The sequence below is a fragment of the Miscanthus floridulus genome, chromosome 7, assembly GCF_019320115.1.
Source record: "Miscanthus floridulus cultivar M001 chromosome 7, ASM1932011v1, whole genome shotgun sequence".
In the NCBI taxonomy this organism is placed as follows: domain Eukaryota; kingdom Viridiplantae; phylum Streptophyta; class Magnoliopsida; order Poales; family Poaceae; genus Miscanthus; species Miscanthus floridulus.
This window is the reverse complement of record NC_089586.1, coordinates 16,030,734-16,053,339: the sequence shown is the minus strand read 5'-3', so window position 1 is coordinate 16,053,339 and position 22,606 is coordinate 16,030,734. Positions and strand designations below refer to the sequence as shown.

Below are 22,606 nucleotides of genomic sequence, written 5' to 3'. Positions count from 1 at the left end.
CACTTATTTATATTCCTGTAAACTAGTTGTAGCAAGCTCTTTAGTGTAGCTAGAATTGAGAGCTTGCTTTGTAGCTTAAGTTCATCTAGTGGAGCTCTTTAGTGTAGCAAGTGTGAGAGCTCTTAGTGAGTAGTGACTTATCCAATTGTGTGCCTAGTGATTATAGTAACTAGAATTGTTGGATAGGTGGCTTGCAACCCTTGTTGAGTTAGAGAAAGTTTGCATTTCGCTATTTGTCATACTAATCAAATTGCTCTAGTGATCTTGTAGATTTTTAAATAGGCTATTCACCCACATCTAGCCATATTAGGACCTTTTAAGGGGTCATCCGATGGCAATGACGGCGCGAGGAAGGGGAGCACCACAGTGAAGTTAAGCGCAGATTGTGGCGCCGAAGAGAGGGTGACCGGTTGGGAGTCGAGCTAAATGGAGCGAAGAGGACAGGGATGAGATAGGGGGCGACACATGGAGGCGAAAGGGAATGAGGATGAGGCCGGGAGGGAGGATGGGAGGCTATGGAGAAGAGTGGGTAGGTGTGGTTTTTGGGACACTGTGGTGGTTGGGACGAGGGTGAGGGAGGGTTAAAGGGGTCGGCCGAGGGAGTGATGGTAGCACCGTGACCGACAATAAAGGGGAAAAGGATGAATTAGTGATGTCGGCCGTGGCTCGGAAAGGAGAAGGATGTACATAGATAAGCTGCGCGCCACGCTATTACAGTAGTGGTTTGAGCATTTTCAAACATCTATATATTCTAGAAAAAAACTAATCTATAGCACTAGAACTCGGTCTGACGTTGTAAATTTTGTTTGCTAACCTAGATGATCTCCCTAGCCGTGAACTCCAGCTCTCTTGTAGAGAGTAATAGATAAATAAATAAATGATCTACCTGGCCGTGAACTCCAACTATCTTGTAGAGAGTAAATAAATGTTGCAAGTCAAACTCCTTTTATGTATTATACTATCTCTTGCAATATTTGCAAATTGGCTAACTATATTGATTTGTCATTTGGAACATACCTAAATGGAAAGCACTCTTACATATAAATAGAAAGTACGGAGTACTATATAATTTGAAATCTGAAGCGATCCTGTAATAAATTTCTGTTGAAATTGTATAGAATTTATTTAAAAATCGGTCGTATACAAGCCATGTTTCTTTAACATTCTCCGAAGGCCGGGTAAAATTTTTAGGTTAAGGTGGGCTCTTATGGTATCCATTTGGGTCCAGTCCGGTCCGGTCCAACCCCGCAAGCCCAACACCGAACCGCTAAACCCGCTCACGCAGTCGTGCTGTCGCGCCCGCGTCCCGCCGGACTCCCCCGCCGCATCACTCACCGGCGGCGGCGGGTTTCTCCGTCCGCCGCCCTGCCCCACCACCCATGTGGAAGCGCCTCCTGGAGACCGCCAAGCAGGCCGTCTCCTCCAAGCAGGCTATCCCCTCCGCAGCCGTCGCTCCCAAGCCCGCGACCCCCGCCGCCGCCGCCCCCTCGGCATCCAAGCGCGGCACCCCGGCCGCTGCGCCGATGCTATCCACCCTGAAGAGTCCCTCTTACAGGCGCCGCGCCGCCGCCGGCCCAGAGACCGCCGTCACGCAGGCCTCCCTCCTGCGGCTCAAGCAGGCCGCGGCCTCGAAGAAGACCAACTTGCCGTCCTCCCTCCCACTAGCTCACGCCCACGCCCTAGGTAATAAGCAGTGGGGGAACTACCACCTCCGTCCTCTCCCTACCTCTCTTTCATGCACACTAGCTTCTAGCTTCATTCTCACCCTTCTCCCTTCTGCGCAGATGAGGATGACCCCCATGAGGCTCTCACCAAGGCGCTCATGTCCGTCCTAGATGGTAACATTGTACTTCAATATGATCCTTAAACAATTTCACCTATAACTGTGTCTGTAATTGACATTATTCATTCGATGCTCAGCACCTGACGAGGCGGAATGTGCGACCTCCCCGGAAGCGTTAGCGGAGGACTCTGAAGATGATGGGGAGGTTGCCACGAGCAATAAGATATTGGACTTTGAGTGGTTCCAGACCCAACCATCTAGGGACCCGCTGATGCATTGGAGGAGGGAGGTGGCGAAGGAGAAGAAGAAACATTACATATTCAAGAATGTCGAGAGCCGACGCTACACAAAGCTGATGCGGATGTGTGCTAATAGGCTTGGCACGGAGTCGACGATAGAGTTTTTTGGAAAGCTGGGGCGAGAAACAGGGGTCAAGGAGTTCAATTCGATGATTAAGCTTTGTCTAGAGAAGGCAAAGGCTTGCAGGGATATTGACTCTGCTGTGGAGTATATCTATAGGGCGTACCGCCTTTTTGAGACCATGAAAGATAAGGGGCTCATGATTGAGAAAGATATTTATGGCCCATTCCTCTTGTATCTTATCGATGTGGGGATGTTTGAGGAATTTGAGATGTTCAGTGCATTCTTTAAGGAAGCGAATCCGAAGTCCTCTAGAATAGCTTATTATGAGATGTTGCTTTGTATTAGAATTCAAGATGAAGAAAAAATTCAAGAACTTTGTCACTCTGTTGAAGACTACAATGAGGATGCCCACTATGACCTAGCAGGTAACAACCGAAAATCATCGCCAGATTCTTCTTTCCTCTTTCTCGTTCATTGTAATTTGGAAGTTTTGTTTCACATTGTATAATTTGGAATGCATCTGTTTTGCAGAGAGTTACACGCTGGCCTTTGCTGAAAGCGGCAGAAAAGAAGATCTTGTTGCCCTGTTGGATTTGCTTGATCTATCTAAAGTTTCAGGCTCAAAGTACATATATAATATATTCAAATCATTGGGGAGGCTAGAGCTAGAGAACTATGCCGAGAAACTTCTTCAGGGGATGAGGTCAAAAGGTAATAAATTGTGTGCAAGTTCTCCATATTTAGTTCATATTTCTTTGTATGTCAATAAGATGGACACCAGCAATATTTTATTAGCAGAAAATCTTTCACTGAACTGGTATTTCTTTACCAGTAAATACTGCTGCTTTTCTTTCATCCCTTTTGTGATTTACCTAAAGATTGTTTTGATTTCTTCAGAATCTTCTACCTGCTAATTTATGGATTTGTTGTTTCAGGATGTGCTGATCACAACATTTCATCCTTGATTTTGGACTATACCGCAAATATTCCGAACATAATGGTGAGGAATCTTTTTTGATGACTACTGGTAATATTCATTGCTTCTAATATAAAAGGATCTTTAAATGCAATTTGTTGCATCGAAATCATCATAATTTAGCAATAACTTTACAAAGTAAAAATGGTTTTGATTTTACATTTTCGTTATACGCAAAAAGAAGCATGAACTTCCAAATTTAAATCTCTTATCTGCGGAGTTTATTGCATCGGGAGTAAATACTGAGAGTAGTAGAAATTGTTCAAAAGATTAGTCAAAACATTTTTATTTAGAAGGATGACATTTGTCATCATGGTCCATGGGTGGCTACCAGACCTTATATCACTATCTTGTCAACTGACCATACGCTTTCTGGGTTCTCAAGTTATCCTTATTTTTTATCTTTGTGAAGATATACACATAATAATTTTTTTGTTATACTCCCTCTGTCCCTGAATAAATCAATTTGTAGAGTTATCTTAAGTCAAGCTTTTGAAGGGCGGGCCTGGTGCAAGCGGTAGAGTCTTACCGCCTGTGACCGGAAGGTCCCGGGTTCGAGTCGCGGTCTCTTCGCATTGCACAGGCGAGGGTAAGGCTTGCCACTAACACCCTTCCCCAGACCCCGCACAGAGCGGGAGCTCTCTGCACTAGGTACGCCCTTTATCTTAAGTCAAGTTTTTCTAACTTTGACTGAATTTATAGAAAAGAGCGCAAAGATTTATGAGACCAAATTAGTATCATTATATACACCATAAACTATATTTTCATAATGTGCTCATTTAGTGTCACATTATTTATACCTTTTTTCTATACATTTGGTCAAACATAAAAAAAAGCTTTGATTTAAGACAACTCTAGGAATTGATTTATTTAGAAATGGAGGGAGTACTATGTTATTAATGTTTTCTTTTCATGGTTATTACATCAGGACTTCCTTGCAAAAAATATTTGCTTCCCCTGTTTCCTATTTTCCTCAATGCAAAGAAGAATCTATCCATGTTTGAAGAAAATGTAGGAGGATTTCAAGTTAAGAAAAAACCTTCTATCTAAACTTTGTTTCTAGACCACCTTTTAGTAATGTTTCTTCTTTAAGGTTGAAGACATGCTAGTGGCATTTCATAAATGGCATGAGAAGTTTGAGGTAGCACCCTCTATTGCTGCATACGACAAGATCGTCTCTATCTGTTGCAATTCATCAAAGGTAATGCTGCAATCATTTACAGCTTTCTTGTCATGATTTCAGGTTGAGGTTAAAAAAATCCCCTCGCCCGTCCCCATGTGCCAAAGCACAGTGGAAGGCTCCGGCCCGGTTCTCACAGGGTTACGGCACCTCCTGCGTCAGGATGGAGGCGGGGGTTCGGGGGTTTTCTCGATCTGTGTGAGAAGATCCTTCTTCTTAACGGAAAACCCGGGGGCCGTCATAACCCCCCGCAGGTCGAGTTTTTTTCTTTATCAAATAGCGGCAGTTGCTAAACTAGTCCTGCCATGTGTCCCTAGGCATACAAGCGTTGCTTCTATGTTAGTCATATTCATAAATGCTTATATTACCATTGCATTTTTGCCTTCTGCTGGCTTGTGTATTACTGAAACAACTTTATGTTTCAAAAATATGTTGCATGGTTAATACATGTTTCACCTATTATTTCATTTGTCCATCTGCCCTATGTTTTATTTTGTAAATTTATTTGAATTGGGTGTTAGAGCTGCCACCACCACACTGAAGGCAATGTTTCTTCTTGCTTATTTGAATATGGATGATTTTTGTTTGGTTGCTTGGAGCCTTGAATGATCTGATTCTTGATATTGGGTGATCTGAGAAAAGCACTAAGGTGGCATACTGCAATTGATAGAGCCAGTAATATGGAAGAGCTTTATTGATGAACTGGTAATCTAGAATGGCTAAATCTAGAGATCAGCAGCGGTAGAGCAGGTTCGCCCTCCCTGGAAGGCTCCGAACGTGATGCTCTATTCTCTGCTTATCCTCCCTAATCAGCCGGCCCATTGTTATATCCCCCAATGGCCGGCTGGACCTAACAAACTCACTAACAAACTGACTCCCAGATCCTAACTTATAGGAAAAGATAACTATGGCCTAAAACTAGCCACTAGAGGCTGGCGCCTTCTTCCTGCTGTATTGCTTCCCAATGAAAGCGTCTACAACACTTCCACCCTCCTTTCGAAACAGCTCGTCCTCGAGCTGGAATTTGGGATAGGTGGTCTTGAAATCTTCCAGCAGCTCCCAGGTTGAATCAGCTGGACTTCGACCGATCCATTGCACCAAAACTTCCCACACACCATGGTTGAGGCGAGCGCGGGCAATGTGACTGGGCTCCGGAACAGCATGGCCATGGACAACTGTAGGTAGTGGAACAATGTCTGCAGGAGTGTTGCCATGGAACTTCTTCAGGAACACCACGTGGAACACATTGTGGATGCGCGCCTTAGCCGGGAGCTGGAGGCGGTAGGCCACCGAGCCAATGCGCGCGAGCACCTGGAAGGGGCCGAAGTAGCGGGGCGCGAGCTTGGCATTCTGGCTGGACCTGATAGCTGTCGCAGCGCGCTGGTGAAGTCGGAGCCACACCCAGTCGCCCACACTGAAAGACACATCCCAGTGTGCCGAGTCATGGCTCTGCTTCATGATACTCTGGGCTTGGAGGAGCCGTTCCCGGACAGCAGCCAGGAACTCATCCCTGGCCGTCAGCTGCTTGTCCAGTGCAGCCACCTTTGAGAGACCTGGCTGATACAAAGCCAGAGTGGGCGGTGGTCGACCATACACCACTTCAAACGGAGTTGCCCTCAATGCTGTCTGGAAGGATGAATTATAGCAGAACTCTGCCCAGGGTAGCCACCGTAGCCAGCTCCGCGGACGATCGCCGGCAAGGCAGCGAAGGTAGACGCCGAGAATACGGTTGGTGACCTCTGACTGACCATCAGTTTGGGGGTGGAAGGCAGAGCTGAGGCGCAGCATGACGCCAGACAGGCGAAAGCGCTCGGTCCAGAAGTTGCTGGTAAAGACCGGGTCCCTGTCGCTGACGATGGAGCATGGCAGCCCATGGAGCCGCACAATCTGGTCGAAGAACGCCTGGGCAACAGAGGTGGCGCTGTAGGGGTGGCCGAGGGCGATGATGATGGATAAGTCTCATGTGTGGTTGGTCTTTGTGGGGCTGTGCTGCTCACATGGTCCTTGTGGCTGTTTTTCTGTTTTTAGGACAGCATCTTAGACTAGAGGACAACATCTTAGACTAGAGGACAGCATCTTAGATAGGACAGCATATTAGCATCTTAGACTAGCATTTTAGACTAGCATCTTGGCATATGCTTGGCTGGCTAGCAGCCTATAAATATGTAACCCCAACCCCTCAGGTTGGTATGGCATTTGTGTGAGCTTGTGTGAGAAATAGACAAGAAAATTGCCCCAACTCCTAGTGTCATCCTCTCTCGATGAGAGTAAGAATTCTCCTACTACCAAGAGTGAGAATTCAGCGACTAACAACTGGTATCAGAGCCGTATTATCCTGTAGCCTGAGCATCTCTTGCTCATCTTCTCTCCCAGACCCACAACAGCCCCAGCTGTTGGCAGCAGCAGCTCCTCCGGCCGCTTCTGTTCACTCCTCTCCCAGCTCGTCTGAAGCAACCCTCTCCCCACGCAGCAGCCCCTCAGTAGCGCGTCATGTCCGCAGGGCAGTCTCAACGCTCGGTCGCCTCGAGCACGCGGCGTCGGCAGGAGGCCGAACTTGCCGCGGCAGAGGAACCCGAGCGAGCGGCGGCAGAGACCGCTGCGGCGGCGGCAAGGGCGTCGAGGCTAGCAGCGGCGGAGCTGGCAGCAGCCAGAGCGGAGGCGGAAGCAGCGGCGGCGGCGGAGGTCGAGGCTCTGCGCGGCAGCATCGGCAGCTCCATTTCCGCTGACGACACCGCCGACGCGGACCTCGAGCTGCTAGAGAGGGAGGCAGCGCGAGCGCGGGCGGCGCAGTGGGCAGCCGCGCACGTCCACGAGCGTGGCGGCAGCCCAGACAGGCGCGGACGCGCTGGCGGCGCTCCTGGAGGAGGCGCGCATGGCGGTGGCGCTCCTGGGGCAGCCGCGCACGCCCACGAGCGCGGCGGCAGCCTAGACAGGCGCGGACGCGCCGGTGGCACTCCTGGAGGAGGCGCGCATGGCGGCGGCGCTCCTGGAGGAGGCGCGCACGGCAACGGTGGCGGACGGGTCGATGGAGAGCGCGGCCTTCACAGGCAGCGTGGCTCTCTCTCCCCGAATCGGTACCGTGGTTACCACGGGCTCCAGGCTGTTGTCAGGGACGTCGGTCCCGGCGGTGGGTGGCCTACCCTCACCAAGACCAACTACGTCGAGTGGGCTGCGGTGATGAGGGTAAAGCTCCAGGTGCGGCACATGTGGGAGGCAGTCCGGTACGGCGACGTCGACTACGACCTAGATCGACGGGCGCTGGATGCTCTCATCGCTGCAGTCCCGCCCGAGATGCAGTTCTCGCTTACCAGCAAGCGGACTGCCAAGGAGGCTTGGGATGCCATCGCTGCGGCACGCATCGGCAGCGACCGCGCCCGCAAGTCCACACTGCAGGCACTTCGCAAGGAGTGGGAGAACCTGGCCTTCAAGCCAGGTGAGGACGTTGATGACTTTGCTCTCCGTCTCAACACTCTGTTGCAGAAGATGGTGCAGTTCGGCGACGACACTTACGGCGAGGAGAGAGCTGTCGAAAAGCTCTTCCGCTGCGTCCCCGAGAAGTACAAGCAGATAGCTCGCTCGATCGAGTCTCTGCTGGATCTCTCCACGATGTCGATCGAGGAGGCGATAGGTCGCCTCAAGATCGTCGACAGCGATGAGCCACAGTCCCTCTCGGGGCCCATCACCACTGGCGGGAAGCTCCTTCTCACTCGGGAGCAGTGGCTTGCCAGCCAAGGTGACCGGAGGAAGGGGGAGCCTTCTTCCGCGACAGGCGGCCGCAAGCGTGGCAAGCCGCGCAAGGCGCGCAGAGACGCCTAGGCCGGGGCGCGAGGACGTGCCGAGGGTGATGCCCGCGGAGGCGCCCAGGGCGGCGCCGCCGGTAGGCACAAGCCGGCACGAGACGACGCCTGCCGCAACTGCGGCCAGCTTGGCCATTGGGCCAAGGACTGTCGACAGCCACGACGCGGCCAGGCCCACGTCGCACAGGCGGAGGAGCCGGCTCTGTTCATGGCACATGCCAGCATCGAGCTACCTCCAGCGACACCGGCCGCAGCGGCTCTCCTCCACCTTGACGAGCCAAAAGCACACGCCCTCCTCGGCGACAGCTCCGACAACGACAAGGCTGACGGGTGGTGCCTCGACACCAGCGCCACCCATCACATGACCGGTCGACGGGAGTTCTTCACCGAGCTTGACTCTAGCGTTCGAGGCTCCATCAAGTTTGGGGATGCCTCCGGCGTGGAGATCAAGGGCGTCGGCTCAATCATCTTCACCGCCGTGTCTGGTGAGCACAGACTGCTCACCGGAGTCTACTACATCCCCGCGTTGAGGAACTCCATCATCAGCTTGGGACAGCTGGATGAGAACGGTTCGCGCGTGGTGGTTGAGGACGGAGTCATGAGGATTTGGGATCGTCGTCGTCGCCTTCTTGCCAAGGTATCCAGAAGCGCAAATCGACTCTACGTCCTTAACGTGCAGGTGGCACAACCCCTCTGTTTCGCTGCTCGTCGGGACGACGAGGCGTGGCAGTGGCACGAGCGTTTCGGGCACCTTCACTTTGAGGCCCTGAAGCGGCTCAGTGCCACGGAGATGGTGCGAGGCCTGCCGTGCCTCGACCATGTGGAGCAGCTCTGCGACGTCTGCGTGTTGACGAAGCAGAGGCGACTCCCCTTTCCACAGCGGGCTAGCTTTCGAGCCAAGGAGAGGCTCGAGCTTGTGCACGGGGACTTGTGTGGCCCGGTGACACCGGCCACACCGGGAGGACGACGCTACTTCCTGCTGCTCGTCGACGACCTCTCCCGCTACATGTGGGTGATGGTCCTCGGCAGCAAGGGAGAGGCTGCGGACGCCATCAGGCGCGCACAGGCCGCTGCGGAGGCGGAGTGCGGCCGCAAGCTGCGCGTGCTGCGCACCGACAACGGCGGCGAATTCACGGCGGCTGAATTCGCGTCGTACTGCGCTGACGAGGGCATTCAGCGCCACTACTCCGCGCCGTACAGCCCGCAGCAGAACGGCGTCGTCGAGCGGCGCAACCAGACGGTTGTGGGGATGGCTCGGGCCCTCCTCAAACAGAGGGGGATGCCGGCTATCTTCTAGGGAGAGGCGGTGGTGACGGCCGTCTACATCCTCAACCGCTCGCCTACCAAGGCGCTCGACGGCAGGACGCCGTACGAGGCTTGGCATGGGCGCAAGCCGGCGGTCTCCCACTTGCGGGTCTTCGGCTGCCTCGCGTTCGCCAAGGAGCTTGGCCACATCAGCAAGCTCGACGACAGGAGCACTCCGGGAGTGTTCATCGGCTACGCGGAGGGCTCGAAGGCCTACCGCATCCTGGACCCGAAGACACAGCGTGTGCGCACGGCGCGCGACGTTGTGTTCGACGAAGGGTGAGGATGGGCGTGGGACAAGACGGTGGACGACGGCTCAGCTCCGACGTACGACGACTTCTCTGTCGAGTACGTCCACTTCGAGGGAGCTGGGGGAGTAGGCGGCTCTTCTTCGACGAGCGCGTCTACCCCAGTTCTCGAGCCTCCACCGACCCCGGCGCCTGCTACTTCGACAGCACCACGCTCTTCAGCCAGGACCTCGGCTGCGATGAGTTCTTCGTCGACTCCATCACAGCCGGCAACGCCACGCACTCCAGCACCGACAGGCACCACTCCGGGCACGTCTACTCCACCACCAGCTCGTGTCGAGCACGGCCTGGTTGAGCTCGCTACTCCGCTCTCTCACGACGAGGAGCGCGTCGACGCGTACCACGACGGCGAGCCGTTGCGGTACCGTACGATGGAGAACCGTCTCGGCGACCAGCCGGTGCCGGGACCGGTGCCTCACGACCTGGAGGCGCAGTTGCACTTTGCATGTGACGACGGCGAGCCTCGGTCGTTTGCAGAGGCCGAGAGACACGCGGCATGGCGCGCCGCGATGCAGTTGGAGATGGATGTGGTTGAGAAGAACCGCACCTGGGAGCTTGCTGACCTTCCTCGTGGTCATCGCGCGATCACCCTTAAGTGGGTGTACAAGCTGAAGAGGGATGAAGCCGGTGCCATCGTCAAGCACAAGGCTCGCTTGGTGGCACGAGGTTTTGTGCAGCAGGAGGGGGTCGACTTCGACGACGCCTTTGCTCCCGTGGCACGAATGGAGTCCGTGCGACTCCTTGCGCTAGCTACTCAGGAGGGCTGGCGTGTTCATCACATGGACGTCAAGTCGGCGTTCCTTAACGGCGACTTGAAAGAGAAGGTCTACGTGCACCAGCTGCTGGGATTTGCGATCCCCGACAAGGAGGGCAAGGTGCTCCGCCTACGCAAGGCCCTCTATGGCTTGCGGCAGGCACCGAGGGCGTGGAATGCCAAGTTGGATTCCACGCTAAAGGGGATGGGCTTCGAGCAAAGCCCGCACGAGGCGGCCATCTACCGACGGGGCAATGGAGGTAATGCCCTGCTGGTGGGTGTCTACGTCGACGACTTGGTGATCACCGGCACCAAGGATGCGGAGGTGGCGGCATTCAAGGAAGAGATGAAGGCCACCTTCCAGATGAGTGACCTGGGGCCTCTCTTCTTCTACCTGGGAATCGAGGTGCACCAGGATGACTCTGGGATCACGCTTCGACAGACCGCCTACGTCAAGCGCGTCGTTGAGCTAGCTGGGCTCACCGACTGCAACCCAGCTCTCACTCCGATGGAGGAGAGGCTGAAGCTGAGCCGCGACAGCACGACGGAGGAGGTGGACGCTACGCAGTACCGGCGTCTTGTGGGGAGCCTTCGCTACCTCGCCCACACACGGCCGGACTTGGCATTCTCCGTCGGCTACGTTAGTCGGTTCATGCAGCGACCGACGACGGAGCACCAGCAGGCTGTGAAGAGGATCATCCGCTACGTTGCGGGGACTCTCGACCACGGCCTCTACTACCCGAGGTGCCCTGGGGCGGCACACTTCGTCGGGTACAGCGACAGCGACCACGCCGGCGACATCGACACCAGCAAGAGCACGAGCGGGATCCTCTTCTTCCTCGGCAAGTGCCTCGTTAGCTGGCAGTCGGTCAAGCAGCAAGTGGTGGCCCTGTCCAGCTGCGAGGCCGAGTACATAGCGGCCTCCACCGCTTCGACTCAGGCGCCCTGGCTCGCTCGACTGCTTGGTGATCTCTTGGGCAGAGACACTAGAGCGGTGGAGCTCAGGGTGGACAGCAAGTCCGCCCTGGCCCTGGTAAAGAACCCCGTGTTCCACGAACGCAGCAAACACATCCGGGTGAGGTACCACTTCATCCGAGGCTGTTTGGAGGAAGGGAGCATCAAGGCGAGCTACATCAACACCAAGGACCAGCTTGCGGACCTGCTCACCAAGCCCCTTGGGAGGATCAAGTTCCTTGAGCTCTGCTCCAGGACCGGGATGGTTCAACGCTCCCACAAGACGACGCACAAGACTTAGGGGGAGAATGATGGATAAGTCTCATGTGTGGTTGGTCTTTGTGGGGCTGTGCTGCTCACATGGTCCTTGTGGCTGTTTTTCTGTTTTTAGGACAGCATCTTAGACTAGAGGACAGCATCTTAGCTAGGACAGCATATTAGCATCTTAGACTAGCATCTTGGCATATGCTTGGCTGGCTAGCAGCCTATAAATATGTAACCCCAACCCCTCAGGTTGGTATGGCATTTGTGTGAGCTTGTGTGAGAAATAGACAAGAAAATTGCCCCAACTCCTAGTGTCATCCTCTCTCGATGAGAGTAAGAATTCTCCTACTACCAAGAGTGAGAATTCAGCGACTAACAGATGAAATGTGCATACTTGGAGAAGCGATCAACCACCGTGAGAACCACCGATTTGCCTCCGACCTTGGGAAAGCCTTCAACAAAATCCATGACGATGTCGGCCCAGACGGTGTGGGGAACGTCCAGCGGCTGCAGCAGGCCGGCTGGATGGAGATGCTCCGTCTTGTTACGCTGACAGACGGTGCAGCCCTGCACGAAGTCGCGGACAAGGCGGCTGGCATGCGGGCTGTAGAAGGAGGCGCGCAGGCGGTGCAGCGTCTTCTGTACGCCTTCATGGCCGGCGCCGTGAGCTGTGGCGAGGATTTGGGGCCACAGAGCCGACGTGTCGGGGATGAAGATGCGGCCACGATGCAGGACGAAGCCATCGACGGACGTCCAGTTCGCCCCAGCAAGGCCCTGGTCAATTTCCTGGCGCTTGGCGATGATATCCGGCAGTGTCTCGGCCTCCGCTCGGAACTCGTGGAACAGATCGAAGTCCGACCGGGAGAGTGCGTAGGCTGTCAGTATCGCGGTGTCCTTATCACGGCGTGACAGGGCATCAGCAGCCGCGTTTTGCCGGCCGGGCTTGTACTCCACCTTGAAATCATAGCCAAATAGCTTGCTGACCCATGTGTGCTACGGGATGGTGGAGAGGCGCTGGTCCAAGAGGAACTTGAGGGCGAAGTGGTCGGTGCGGATCGTGAATGGTCGTGCCCAAACATACGGCCGCCAGTGCCGCACGGCCTTCACCAATCCGATGAGCGCGCGCTCGTAGGCAGCCAACTTGGCATGCTGTGGCGCCACGGCGCGGCTGAAGAACGCGATCGGTCCTGCGCTCTGGTGGAGGACAGCGCCGAAACCAGAGCCCGAGGCGTCGCAGTTGATGACGAAGGGCGCCGTGAAGTCGGGAAGCTGCAGCACCGGACCGGAGGTCAGTGCTGACTTGAGCATGTCGAAGGCGGCGGCGGCGTCATTCCAGCGAAAAGCATCCCGCTTCAAGAGGGCCGTGAGCGGGGCTGCGATGACTCCGTAGTTGTGGATGAAACGTCGGTAGTAGCCCGTGAGGCCGAGGAAGCCCCGCAGCGCGCGGAGGGTTCGCGGCCTGGGCCAGGTCTGTACCCCTGCCTCGGAGATGAAGTGGCCCAGGTACTCCACCCGACGCTCCGCGAATGAGCACTTGGAGCGCTTCAGGAACAGGCTGTGGGCGCGCAGTGTGGAGAGGACAGCACGGATGTGTTGCAGGTGTGCAGCGAACGACGTGTTGTAGATGAGAATATCATCAAAGAACACGAGCACAAAGTGGCGAAGGAAGGGGCGGAGAACCTCGTTCATAAGGGACTGGAACGTCGTCGGGGCATTGGTCAAGCCGAAGGCCATTACCAAGAACTCAAAATGCCCATGATGAGTTCGGAACGCCGTCTTGTGGATGTCATCGGCGTGCATGCGGACTTGGTGATATCCGCTGCGAAGATCGAGCTTGGTGAAGTAGGTGGCACCGCGGAGTTCGTCCAGAAGTTCGTCGACGACGGGAATGGGGAAAACGTCGCTCACTGTTTTTGCATTGAGTGCGCGATAGTCGATGCAGAACCTCCATGAGTTGTCCTTGCGCACAAGGAGGACGGGCGATGAGAACGCTGAGGTGCTTGAGCGGATGATGCCCTGCTGGAGCATGTCGGCGCACTGCCTCTCCAGCTCATCTTTGAGCAGCTGGGGGTAGCGGTAGGGCCGTACTGCGATCAGGGCCGTGCCTGGTAGGAGATGAATCCGATGATCGCAGGCACGAACTGGAGGCAGTGACGACGGCGTGTCGAAGATGTCGCCGAACTCAGCCAGGAGTAGTTGGAGGAGGTCCAGGCGCTCGGCGGCGTGGAGAGCAGGGCCCCTGGGGGCTGTGACGCCAGTCCAGCGAATGCGGCGATCCCGGCGCCAGAACACCATGGTCTGGCGGGCGAGGTCCCAGAGAATGGGGCCCAGGGACCGGAGCCAGTGGCAGCCCAACACGAGCTCGTAGTCGGGAAGGGGCAAGACGAAGAGGTCGATGTGGAACTCCTCGGTGCCAATGGTGACGGGGGATGGCGGCGCAGACCCCGGCAGATGGGACGTGTTCCCCGTTGGCAACGCCCACGGTGAGGCCGGGGCGCGGAGCGGGCTGGAGGCCGAGGCGTCGTGCAGTATCCGCGGCGATGAAGGAGTGAGTGGATCCCGAGTCCACCAGAGCCCGGATGGATGTGCCTGCGACGGATGTGGCCAGGTGCATGGTGTCCGCCGTCTTGATGCCGGTGAGGGCGTGGATGGAGATCTCGACGTCGTCGGTAGGGGAAGACTCCTCCACCGCAGCGTCCTCAACTGGTGTATCATCATCGAGCTCCATCAGGTACAGGCCCTTCATGCAGGCATGGTCCTTCGTGAATTTTTCCGGACAATTGAAGCAGAGGCCCTCTGCTCTGCGTTGGGCCATCTCTTGCGGTGTCAGTCACTTGAAGCGCGGGCCTGCTGGAGGTGGGCCTTTGGTTGGAGCCGGCGGCGTCGGCGGCATAGTTTTGGCCGCGGGAGGAGGCGTGTGCGGTGCGGAAGTCGCGGGCAGGGCGCGCGGCCGAATCGGGGGGTTGGTGCGGGTGGGGGCGCGGCTCGTAGAGGAGTCCTCGTCCTCGTCCAACTCCAGGCGCCGTTCGAAAGCCCGCGCGAGGGCCATGGCGTCATCGAGCATGGCCGGATGTTGGAGCTCGACGTCCGTCTGTAGCGGATTGCGGAGGCCGCCGGTGAAGATGTCGATTTGGTCCTGCTCCTGAAGCGGCCTGCAGCGCGCGAGCATGGGCAAGAACTGCGCCTTGTACTCCTCGACCGTCCCTGTGCGGCGGAGCTTCATGAGGGCGCCGAGCGGGTTGCTGCGCGCCGGCGTCCCGAACGCCCGCTGTATCTTGTCGACGAAATCCGGCCACGTTGGAGCGCCGTGGTTCTGCTCCAGGCGGTAGTACCAGTCCTGGGCAGCGCCTTCCATGTAGAAGGAGGCGAGCCACACGCGCTCGTCGTCCGCTGTGCGATCGGCGCGGAAAAACTGCTCCGCCTTGTGAAGCCATGTGACCGGATCGGTGCTGCCGTCGTAGCGCGGAAACCGGAGCTTGTGCTTCCCGTGCTCGCGTGGGGGTGGTGGGGGAGGGGCGCCATGCTCCGTGTCCTTGCCACTGTGGGAGCCGCCGACGGAGTGGTAGTCCGATTGCAGTCGATTGACGGCAACGTTGAGACGGCTCTGGTCGCCCTTGATCGTCGTCACCTCGTTCTTGATGGAGGAGAGATCGGCGAGGATGGCATCCAGAGTGGTCTTGAGTTCGTCACCCATGATAGGCGAGAGGATCGAGAGGTCTCTGATACCAGATGATAGAGCCAGTAATCTGGAAGAGCTTTATTGATGAACTGGTAATCTGGAATGGCTAAATCTAGAGATCAGCAGCGGTAGAGCAGGTTCGCCCTCCCTGGGAGGCTCCGAACGTGATGCTCTATTCTCTGCTTATCCTCCCTAATCAGCCGGCCCATTGTTATATCCCCCAATGGCCGGCTGGACCTAACAAACTCACTAACAAACTGGCTCCCAGATCCTAACTTATAGGAAAAGATAACTATGGCCTAAAACTAGCCACTAGAGGCTGGCGCCTTCTTCCTGCTGTATTGCTTCCCAATGAAAGCGTCTACAACAGCAATACTGTTGTAGTGTTGTGTCACATCCGTTTAGTTTAAGTGCATTCTCAGTATCAACTACCAACTTCAAATATCCTTGAAGTTTAATTTTTCCTTTTGTTGACTCTCAAAAACATTTTCTTGCAATTGGCACCAGTTTTGCATCAGTTTGTCGCTGAACATTGTATATTAGAACTTAAATTTATTTATCCCACCTCAAACCGATATCATATAGATACATGTGGGTATGCTAAATTTTGGAAATAAGCTTTAGCTTTGGTGCTGAGTGCATGAATTCATGGATACTTCCCAAAGCAATATTGTAGCTAATTTAATATTTTTTGCAGATTGGGTTAGCTCTTGATGTAGCTGACCGCATGTGTAAATCCAGTTCCGATGTGCCAATTGAATCATTTCACCCAATCATACATGCTTGTGAACAAAGATGTGAACTTCACATGGTAAGGGCATAATCTTGGCCTCATTGGGGTATATCGAGCAGGTTTCTGTTACGCCTTTATCAGGATATGTTTTGGAGCCATAGGTCAGAAAAACCTGTCATTTCGAGGTGCACTGCTCTGTTGTAAATGATTGTATACACTAAGCATTTGTGAAGGTGTTTCAGAATATTTAAAGAAGACACAACAAGCATAAGCACCTATTTGACCACAAGTTTTTCTAGTTTGAACTCAGGCTAACCAAGTCAAAACACAAGTACTGCTACATTTTCTCATGCTGTTTAAGCAGAAATTTGGTTGTTGGTAACACTATGCCACCTATCACAAGTTTATAGCAAACTGAAAGATATACATGCTAGGGAGAACCCGATTTGTATTCCAAGGCCCAACATCCTTTTTTTTTCTCGAACAACGCAGGAGAAGTGCATGTCATTTCATTAAGGTAGAAAAAGAGTACACGGGTCTAAAGAGACCCAACACACACACACACCCCACCCAACATCCTAGCTATATACAATTATACATTTACAAGGGTATGAAAAGTGCCCTGTCGAAAAAGTTCAGGATGAACAACTATTGGAAATCTGGCATGTAGCAATTACATTTTTCAAAAAACATTCTTTTGTGTGATCAAATGACACATCTCATCATCATGAGCTATATTTGCTCCTATTTTGCAGGCCCGCCCCATATATGATTTGATCTGCCACCACAATTTGAAATTAAAAAGCGAAACATTCAGAAGCATGATAAGTTTATTTGTAAAGTTGAAAGATGTAAGTCATGATACTGGACACCTGTTATTTTTTGGCCTCATGTGAAGCTGTTGTTTATTGATCCCTGTTTTCAGTTTGAAGGTGCTTACAATATACTCACAGATGCTGAAGAATCTGGGGAGATATCGACCGTAAGCCTGTATAATGCTATAATGCTAGGATATTATAGGGAGGTAAATTCTTGGGTTCCCATTTCTTCCATTTGTTTATCCTGACGTTGCAAACAATGTTATCCTGAATGTACAGTAGCCCTGTAATTGGCCATTGCCTGCATATTTGTTCAGTTCTGCTGATATCAATGTTATCCATGCTTAGTCAGTACAATGCATATAGATTATAGACCTATGAAATGACACATAGTTTCCTTGCTTGTTCTATCTATTTCTCAAATGTAACCCAAACACAAGTGTAATACGACAGCATTTTGTGGATCCATATAAAAAGCTCATCAAGTTGCAAATATTTATAAGATTGATATTCTGAAATGACTTCTCTCTCTTTTAAACTTCTTTTGGCTCTTCTCTATAACCTCGAGCTTGTATTTGTGCAGAAAAACTACAATGGAGCACAAATGGTCATGTCTCAAATGCAGATTGCTGGATTAAAACCAGATTCTGAGACATTCAGTTATTTGATAGCGAATTGTGAGTCTGAAGAGAACATTTCTAAGGTTTGCCACATACGAGACCATTCATTATTGTCACTGTGTCTGTTTATATGGGGTTCGTGGAAAAGCACATGTCTTGGTTCTGGAGGACTGTCTTAGCAAAAAGGACTAAATCTGAGCATATCCCTGCTGATATCACCTAAGCATATCCCCAGCTAATCAGAATTTATTTTGATTGGTGAAGTTTGTTTGGTCTTGGATAAGTCTCCCTGCAGCACAACACATCTTGCACTATTATTACAATATTACCTATAGTTTCCTAGTGCAGTTCTTTTTTTTTTTGAACGAAAGGCAGGAGCTCTGCCGCTCAATTAAGAACAGAAGTTAGTTCAGTACAAAGACATGACACACTTGCACACCCACACAACAGCGGGGCCGCTAGCACTTAGCAATAAACACACAAACAGAGCCCACCATGCGTCATTGTTGTCAAGTTTTTACGCTTAAGCGACAAAATAGCTTCGACTTCCCATGACGGACCACTGCCACCTGCACACAACTGGCACCAACAACATACCTAGAAAAGGACTACCAGTCATCGTTGCTGGCAGCAGCACAAATGTAGAGTCCTCGTCGAACCCAAAGAGTTGCAGCTGCAAGCCAAGGCTGATCTCCAAGAACGACATTTCCAAGGAGGGAACGACACCAAGCACGCCGTCGTCACTCATCCACAAAGTGAACAGGGTTTTCACCTGGAGAAGCCTGAGGAAAAGGAGTCCCCTCAACGACACCCTCATCAGCCCAAAGGCACAGCCGTTGTTGGTATCGACAAAGCGCCGGGCAAGCCTTTCACCCGAAGCACACCCACGGACCCACCCTCCTAGTGCCGAGGTTACACAACTGCCCCCTCCACAGCCTCATGTTGCAGAAGTCACTGGCTACTGTGGCCTCAGTGCAGCCACTACCCACACCACTGTCCTGCCGCGTATACCCTGCTGGCTGCAGCCACCGCTGGGACACGCGGCCTCAGGTCCCTCGATAGAGTTCTGGACCGTGGGGACTGGGGAGCCTGATCCGGCAATGGCTGCACTGGGTGAGGTCATGAGTGTTAAGTATGTCAAGGCCCATATATTCTAGGCATATATGGTTCATAACAATGAGGTTCCAGCAGAACACCGCTGTCGGCTCGGATGTGCACGACAGCCACCAAAACTAGGAGGTAAACGAAGGAGAAAGGAGGAAAATGCCTCACCACTGTCGTCCTTGCAGCAGCATGGACTTCCGGGGTGGCAGAGGGGAGTTTGGGTGGCGGCGGGTTCATGCGGGCGAGACGAGATGTTTGTAACTGCAACCCCATTGTAGTTTGACTGGAAATAATTGTGCCAAACTCTTTTTGTAAATTCCTTTCTATTTATTGTTTTCCAATGTGATAACTGCTCAATATTGAATTTTTTACAGTACCGTGACCAATTACGGCAAGATTTAATTCCAATGACCAGACATATATATGTGGCACTCATTGTTGCATACGCAAGACTTGGTAATTTTGATATGGCCAAGCAGGTAAATGGTGTTTACTGACGAGAATGTTCTTTAAATTCAGCTGCTTTTGTGCTTCAGTTCTCTCGCATTTCCTCAGGTGGAATGAGGGCTATGCTATTCTTTGTTACATTGGCTATGCTAAACCGTTGCCTCCTTAGGTTCTACTGGATAAGGAAATACCACGTAAGTTCCTCAGTGACATCAAGAGCGCACTTGTAGGAGCACTGGCATCAAATGGGCAAGTGTTGGATGCACTTCGCTTGCATGATGAGATAAAAGAATCCGGAGGCTCCCTAGAGCCAAAGGCTGCCATTACCTTGATTGTGAGTAAATCCGTGAACCATCTTTCCCGTTGGAACGAGAAAATCTGCATAGTAGTTTAGAATTATTTGCTGTCTCCATTTCTTATAGAATTGTATTTTCTTCTTCAGGAACATATTCGAACAGAAGGTGAACTGGATAGAATGCATCAACTTCTGGATGGGCTGAATGACTCAAACAGCTGGTTTGAGGGGTGTGGCAGAGTACTTTTATACTGTGTTCAGCACAACTATACTGAGTATGATTGTCAATGTTTATGCAGTTGCCTTTCTACACTATTTAGTCAAACCCTCAAACTTACCACGGTGTGTTTATTTGCTGTTTTTTTTTTCTTTTTTGGCCAGTGTTGCAATTGATCTACTTAAGCAGCTCAAGGAGAAAGATGAAATGAGTACATATATGGTTGTTGATCAGGTATTCTTTTTTGAGATTGATCTTGTTGGGCATCAGGATACCTAATGGCCTTCCTATTTCTGCAGTTTGATCAAAATCACCTGCATACTTTATCTTAACACATACACCTGATGTCGTGGAAGTGTGCAATTTGTACCTTAAGTTTGTTGCAGAGTTATTGAGTAGTATATAATGATCGAGGATATCCATAAACAAATTTGCTACGCAATAATTCACTTCTTTGCATTGATCTGTATCTTCTTTTGCCTAATTCACACCGAATAGATATTGAGATCAACAGAAGATCTCATGTTGTTAATTGATCAGTATTGAACTATGTTCTGTACTTTTCGAATTGCTCATCATTTTATTTTCATTGTGTTGAAAGTACATTCCCTTCTGTGTTCCCCATTCTGTTTGGTATATGTTTGTTTACAATGGAATATGCTGCAGTTTTTTACCCTTTTTTTTGTTTGGTGAGCATTTCATGACTGGAAATGTTTCATGTGATATCTCTTGTTTATTGTTCTGTTAGTTTGGAGAAGTGATTCCATTTGAATTGCGTTGACACTATGAGTGATACTCATTTTTTATGTTTTAGTGAACAATCTAATTGTGCTAGTGTGTTTGTTGGTAATGCAGATCCCTCTGAATTATTTTCCTAAAGGGTGTATTAACCGTTCCGAAACATATTTCCCTTCTTTTGGTTTATAATTGTTGCTTCGCTTACTTGATTGAACGGTTTTTTTAAGGTTTTTTACCAAATATGGGACATGGAGATCACAAATTTGGATCTTGGAATGGTGTTTCTCGATGCTGTCAAAGAGCTTGGACTTAATGTTTCTCGGACAAGCCTTGATTTTCTTCTCAGCGCATGTGTAAAAGCAAAGAATTTGCGACGTGCCCAACAGATCTGGTCAGAATATGAATCTGCTGGTCTTCCACACAATGTGCTGACTTCCTTGAGGTTGAATTCTTTTACATAAGCCAAGAATTATTAAAGCATTTTCTGCCTAATGGTACATTTATGGATTGATTTTTATCATGGAGCCATGTAAGTTTTCGCTTTATGTGATTTATTACATTTATGCCTCTTCAGGATGTATCAAGCCTTTCTTTCATCCGGGGGACGTAAGGCAGCTAAGAAGTTGCTGAAAACGATACCAAAGGAAGATGACCATGTGCGCTACATAACCGATGCTTGTCATTCGACATACTACAGTGAGGACACCAAGCCTTCTGCTACAGTTAGGTTAGGTTCTAAAAAAAGAGCTAGGTCAAAACAAAAGGCTACTAACAAGGGGTAAGAGATCTATTTACCTTTTACCACTTCTGTTACAGTGAAGTACTGAAAATGAGATGAAATCAATTCTTTTGTTCTGGGAAATCTGCTCTTGTTATCTCCCATTGCTTTGGACCCTAGAGACTAGGGTGATCATTGCTAGCATTGGACCATATCTTAAGCAATTGGTGGAGCAATGGAGATTTTCTGATTGTATTTGTGTGCATATCATGGCCAATATGAAGCCTTCAGATAGGCTAAAGGACAAGAGACTTTTAAATTGTAGTCAGACAGACAGACTGCCCTTCATAACCGGGCTTCCCTTAACAAGTCCTTTCATTGGGCGTACCCAGTGCAGAGAGCTCCCGCTCTGTGCGGGGTCTGGGGAAGGGTGTCAGTGGCAAGCCTTACCCTCGCCTTTGCAATGCGAGGAGACCGCGACTCGAACCCAGGACCTTCCGGTCACAGGCGGTAAGACTCTACCGCTTGCACCGGTAACAAGTCGTTTCATTAGTCGCTCAAAATTATTTGCACCGTATGAAGTTGCTACATATATTACTGTTTCTAGCTTGAAACAAGCAATCATACATCCAAGGGATTGCAAAAGATCATGAGACAACTAGCCATATTTGAGGCCCCTTTGGTGTGACCACAGGCCACCATTCCTGGCAGACCCACTTGGCTTAATGGCCTTAGCCTTCTCATAGTGCTGTCCATGTGACCACAGGAGTTTGGTCACGGTGAAACAAGGTAGCATTGCCCCACAAGGCCCCTGTGCATCACCTACCAGGAAAAAGATCTGCTGATCAGTTCTAGGATGATTTGTTGGTATCATTGCATGCAACTGGAAGACAGTATGTGGCTGCAAATGAGATGCATGTACATTGCATCATGGCTGCCTGCCTGGTGTCCAGTTCCTGTCACCAATGGGGTTGGACACTAACATTACCTTAAAACGTGCATATATATATATATATATATATATATATATATATATATATATATATATATATATATCTGGATAGTGCAAACTTAAAGAGGAAGAAAACAACATTGCATTTTTTTCGCTGTTTCTTTTCATACACTGCTGGTACCTTGTATGATTCTGATAGAAACCTCACATAGCAATGTTTAAGAAAATTGTGCACTGGCCCTGGAGACAGCTAGGAAAGGAACACTCACTCACACTTGCACTCTAGATATAAGGTGAATGGTCCAAACAAATTCAGGGTCTGTGATGATATGCTCTATGGATGGTGCACACATAGAATAATGTGTGTACTTGAAGATACGAATTGAAAAGCTATGCAGGTTCAGATATGCCGAGAAGCAGCGGCTCGTTTGTTCGTGTCCCCAGATGAAAGAATCAGCAGCCTGTTCGGCAGGCCGTAAACGATCGTGGATTATTTACTGCTGGCTGGTTTGGTGTGAGAAAAATACTGTTCCAGCTTATAATCCACGATCGTATATGAGCAAGCGACAGGCTGCAGGAACCAGCAGGCTTCAGATGCACG

The 22,606-nt window shown here is 51.2% G+C and overlaps 1 protein-coding gene across 2 annotated transcripts; it reads left to right on the top strand.

Annotated features, from left to right (window-relative positions):
* The first annotated feature begins 1,251 nt into the window (after positions 1–1,251).
* Positions 1,252–21,197, top strand: LOC136462676 (pentatricopeptide repeat-containing protein At4g04790, mitochondrial-like). 2 transcript variants are annotated; one of them, XM_066461742.1, is made up of 16 exons: positions 1,252–1,683; positions 1,785–1,838; positions 1,921–2,571; positions 2,678–2,857; positions 3,082–3,146; positions 4,216–4,323; positions 16,061–16,174; positions 16,852–16,947; positions 17,022–17,120; positions 17,498–17,617; positions 19,013–19,117; positions 19,255–19,419; positions 19,528–19,655; positions 19,762–19,831; positions 20,563–20,777; positions 20,910–21,197. In XM_066461742.1, exons 1-16 carry the CDS (start codon positions 1,380–1,382, stop codon positions 21,115–21,117), a joined length of 2,682 nt encoding a protein of 893 aa, XP_066317839.1. In that variant the 5' UTR covers positions 1,252–1,379; the 3' UTR covers positions 21,118–21,197. The 2 variants fall into 2 exon arrangements, with proteins under 2 accessions (XP_066317839.1, XP_066317840.1); XM_066461743.1 differs by lacking the exon at positions 20,910–21,197 and having other exon boundaries at positions 19,762–19,833; positions 20,564–20,775.
* The last annotated feature ends 1,409 nt before the right edge of the window (positions 21,198–22,606 follow it).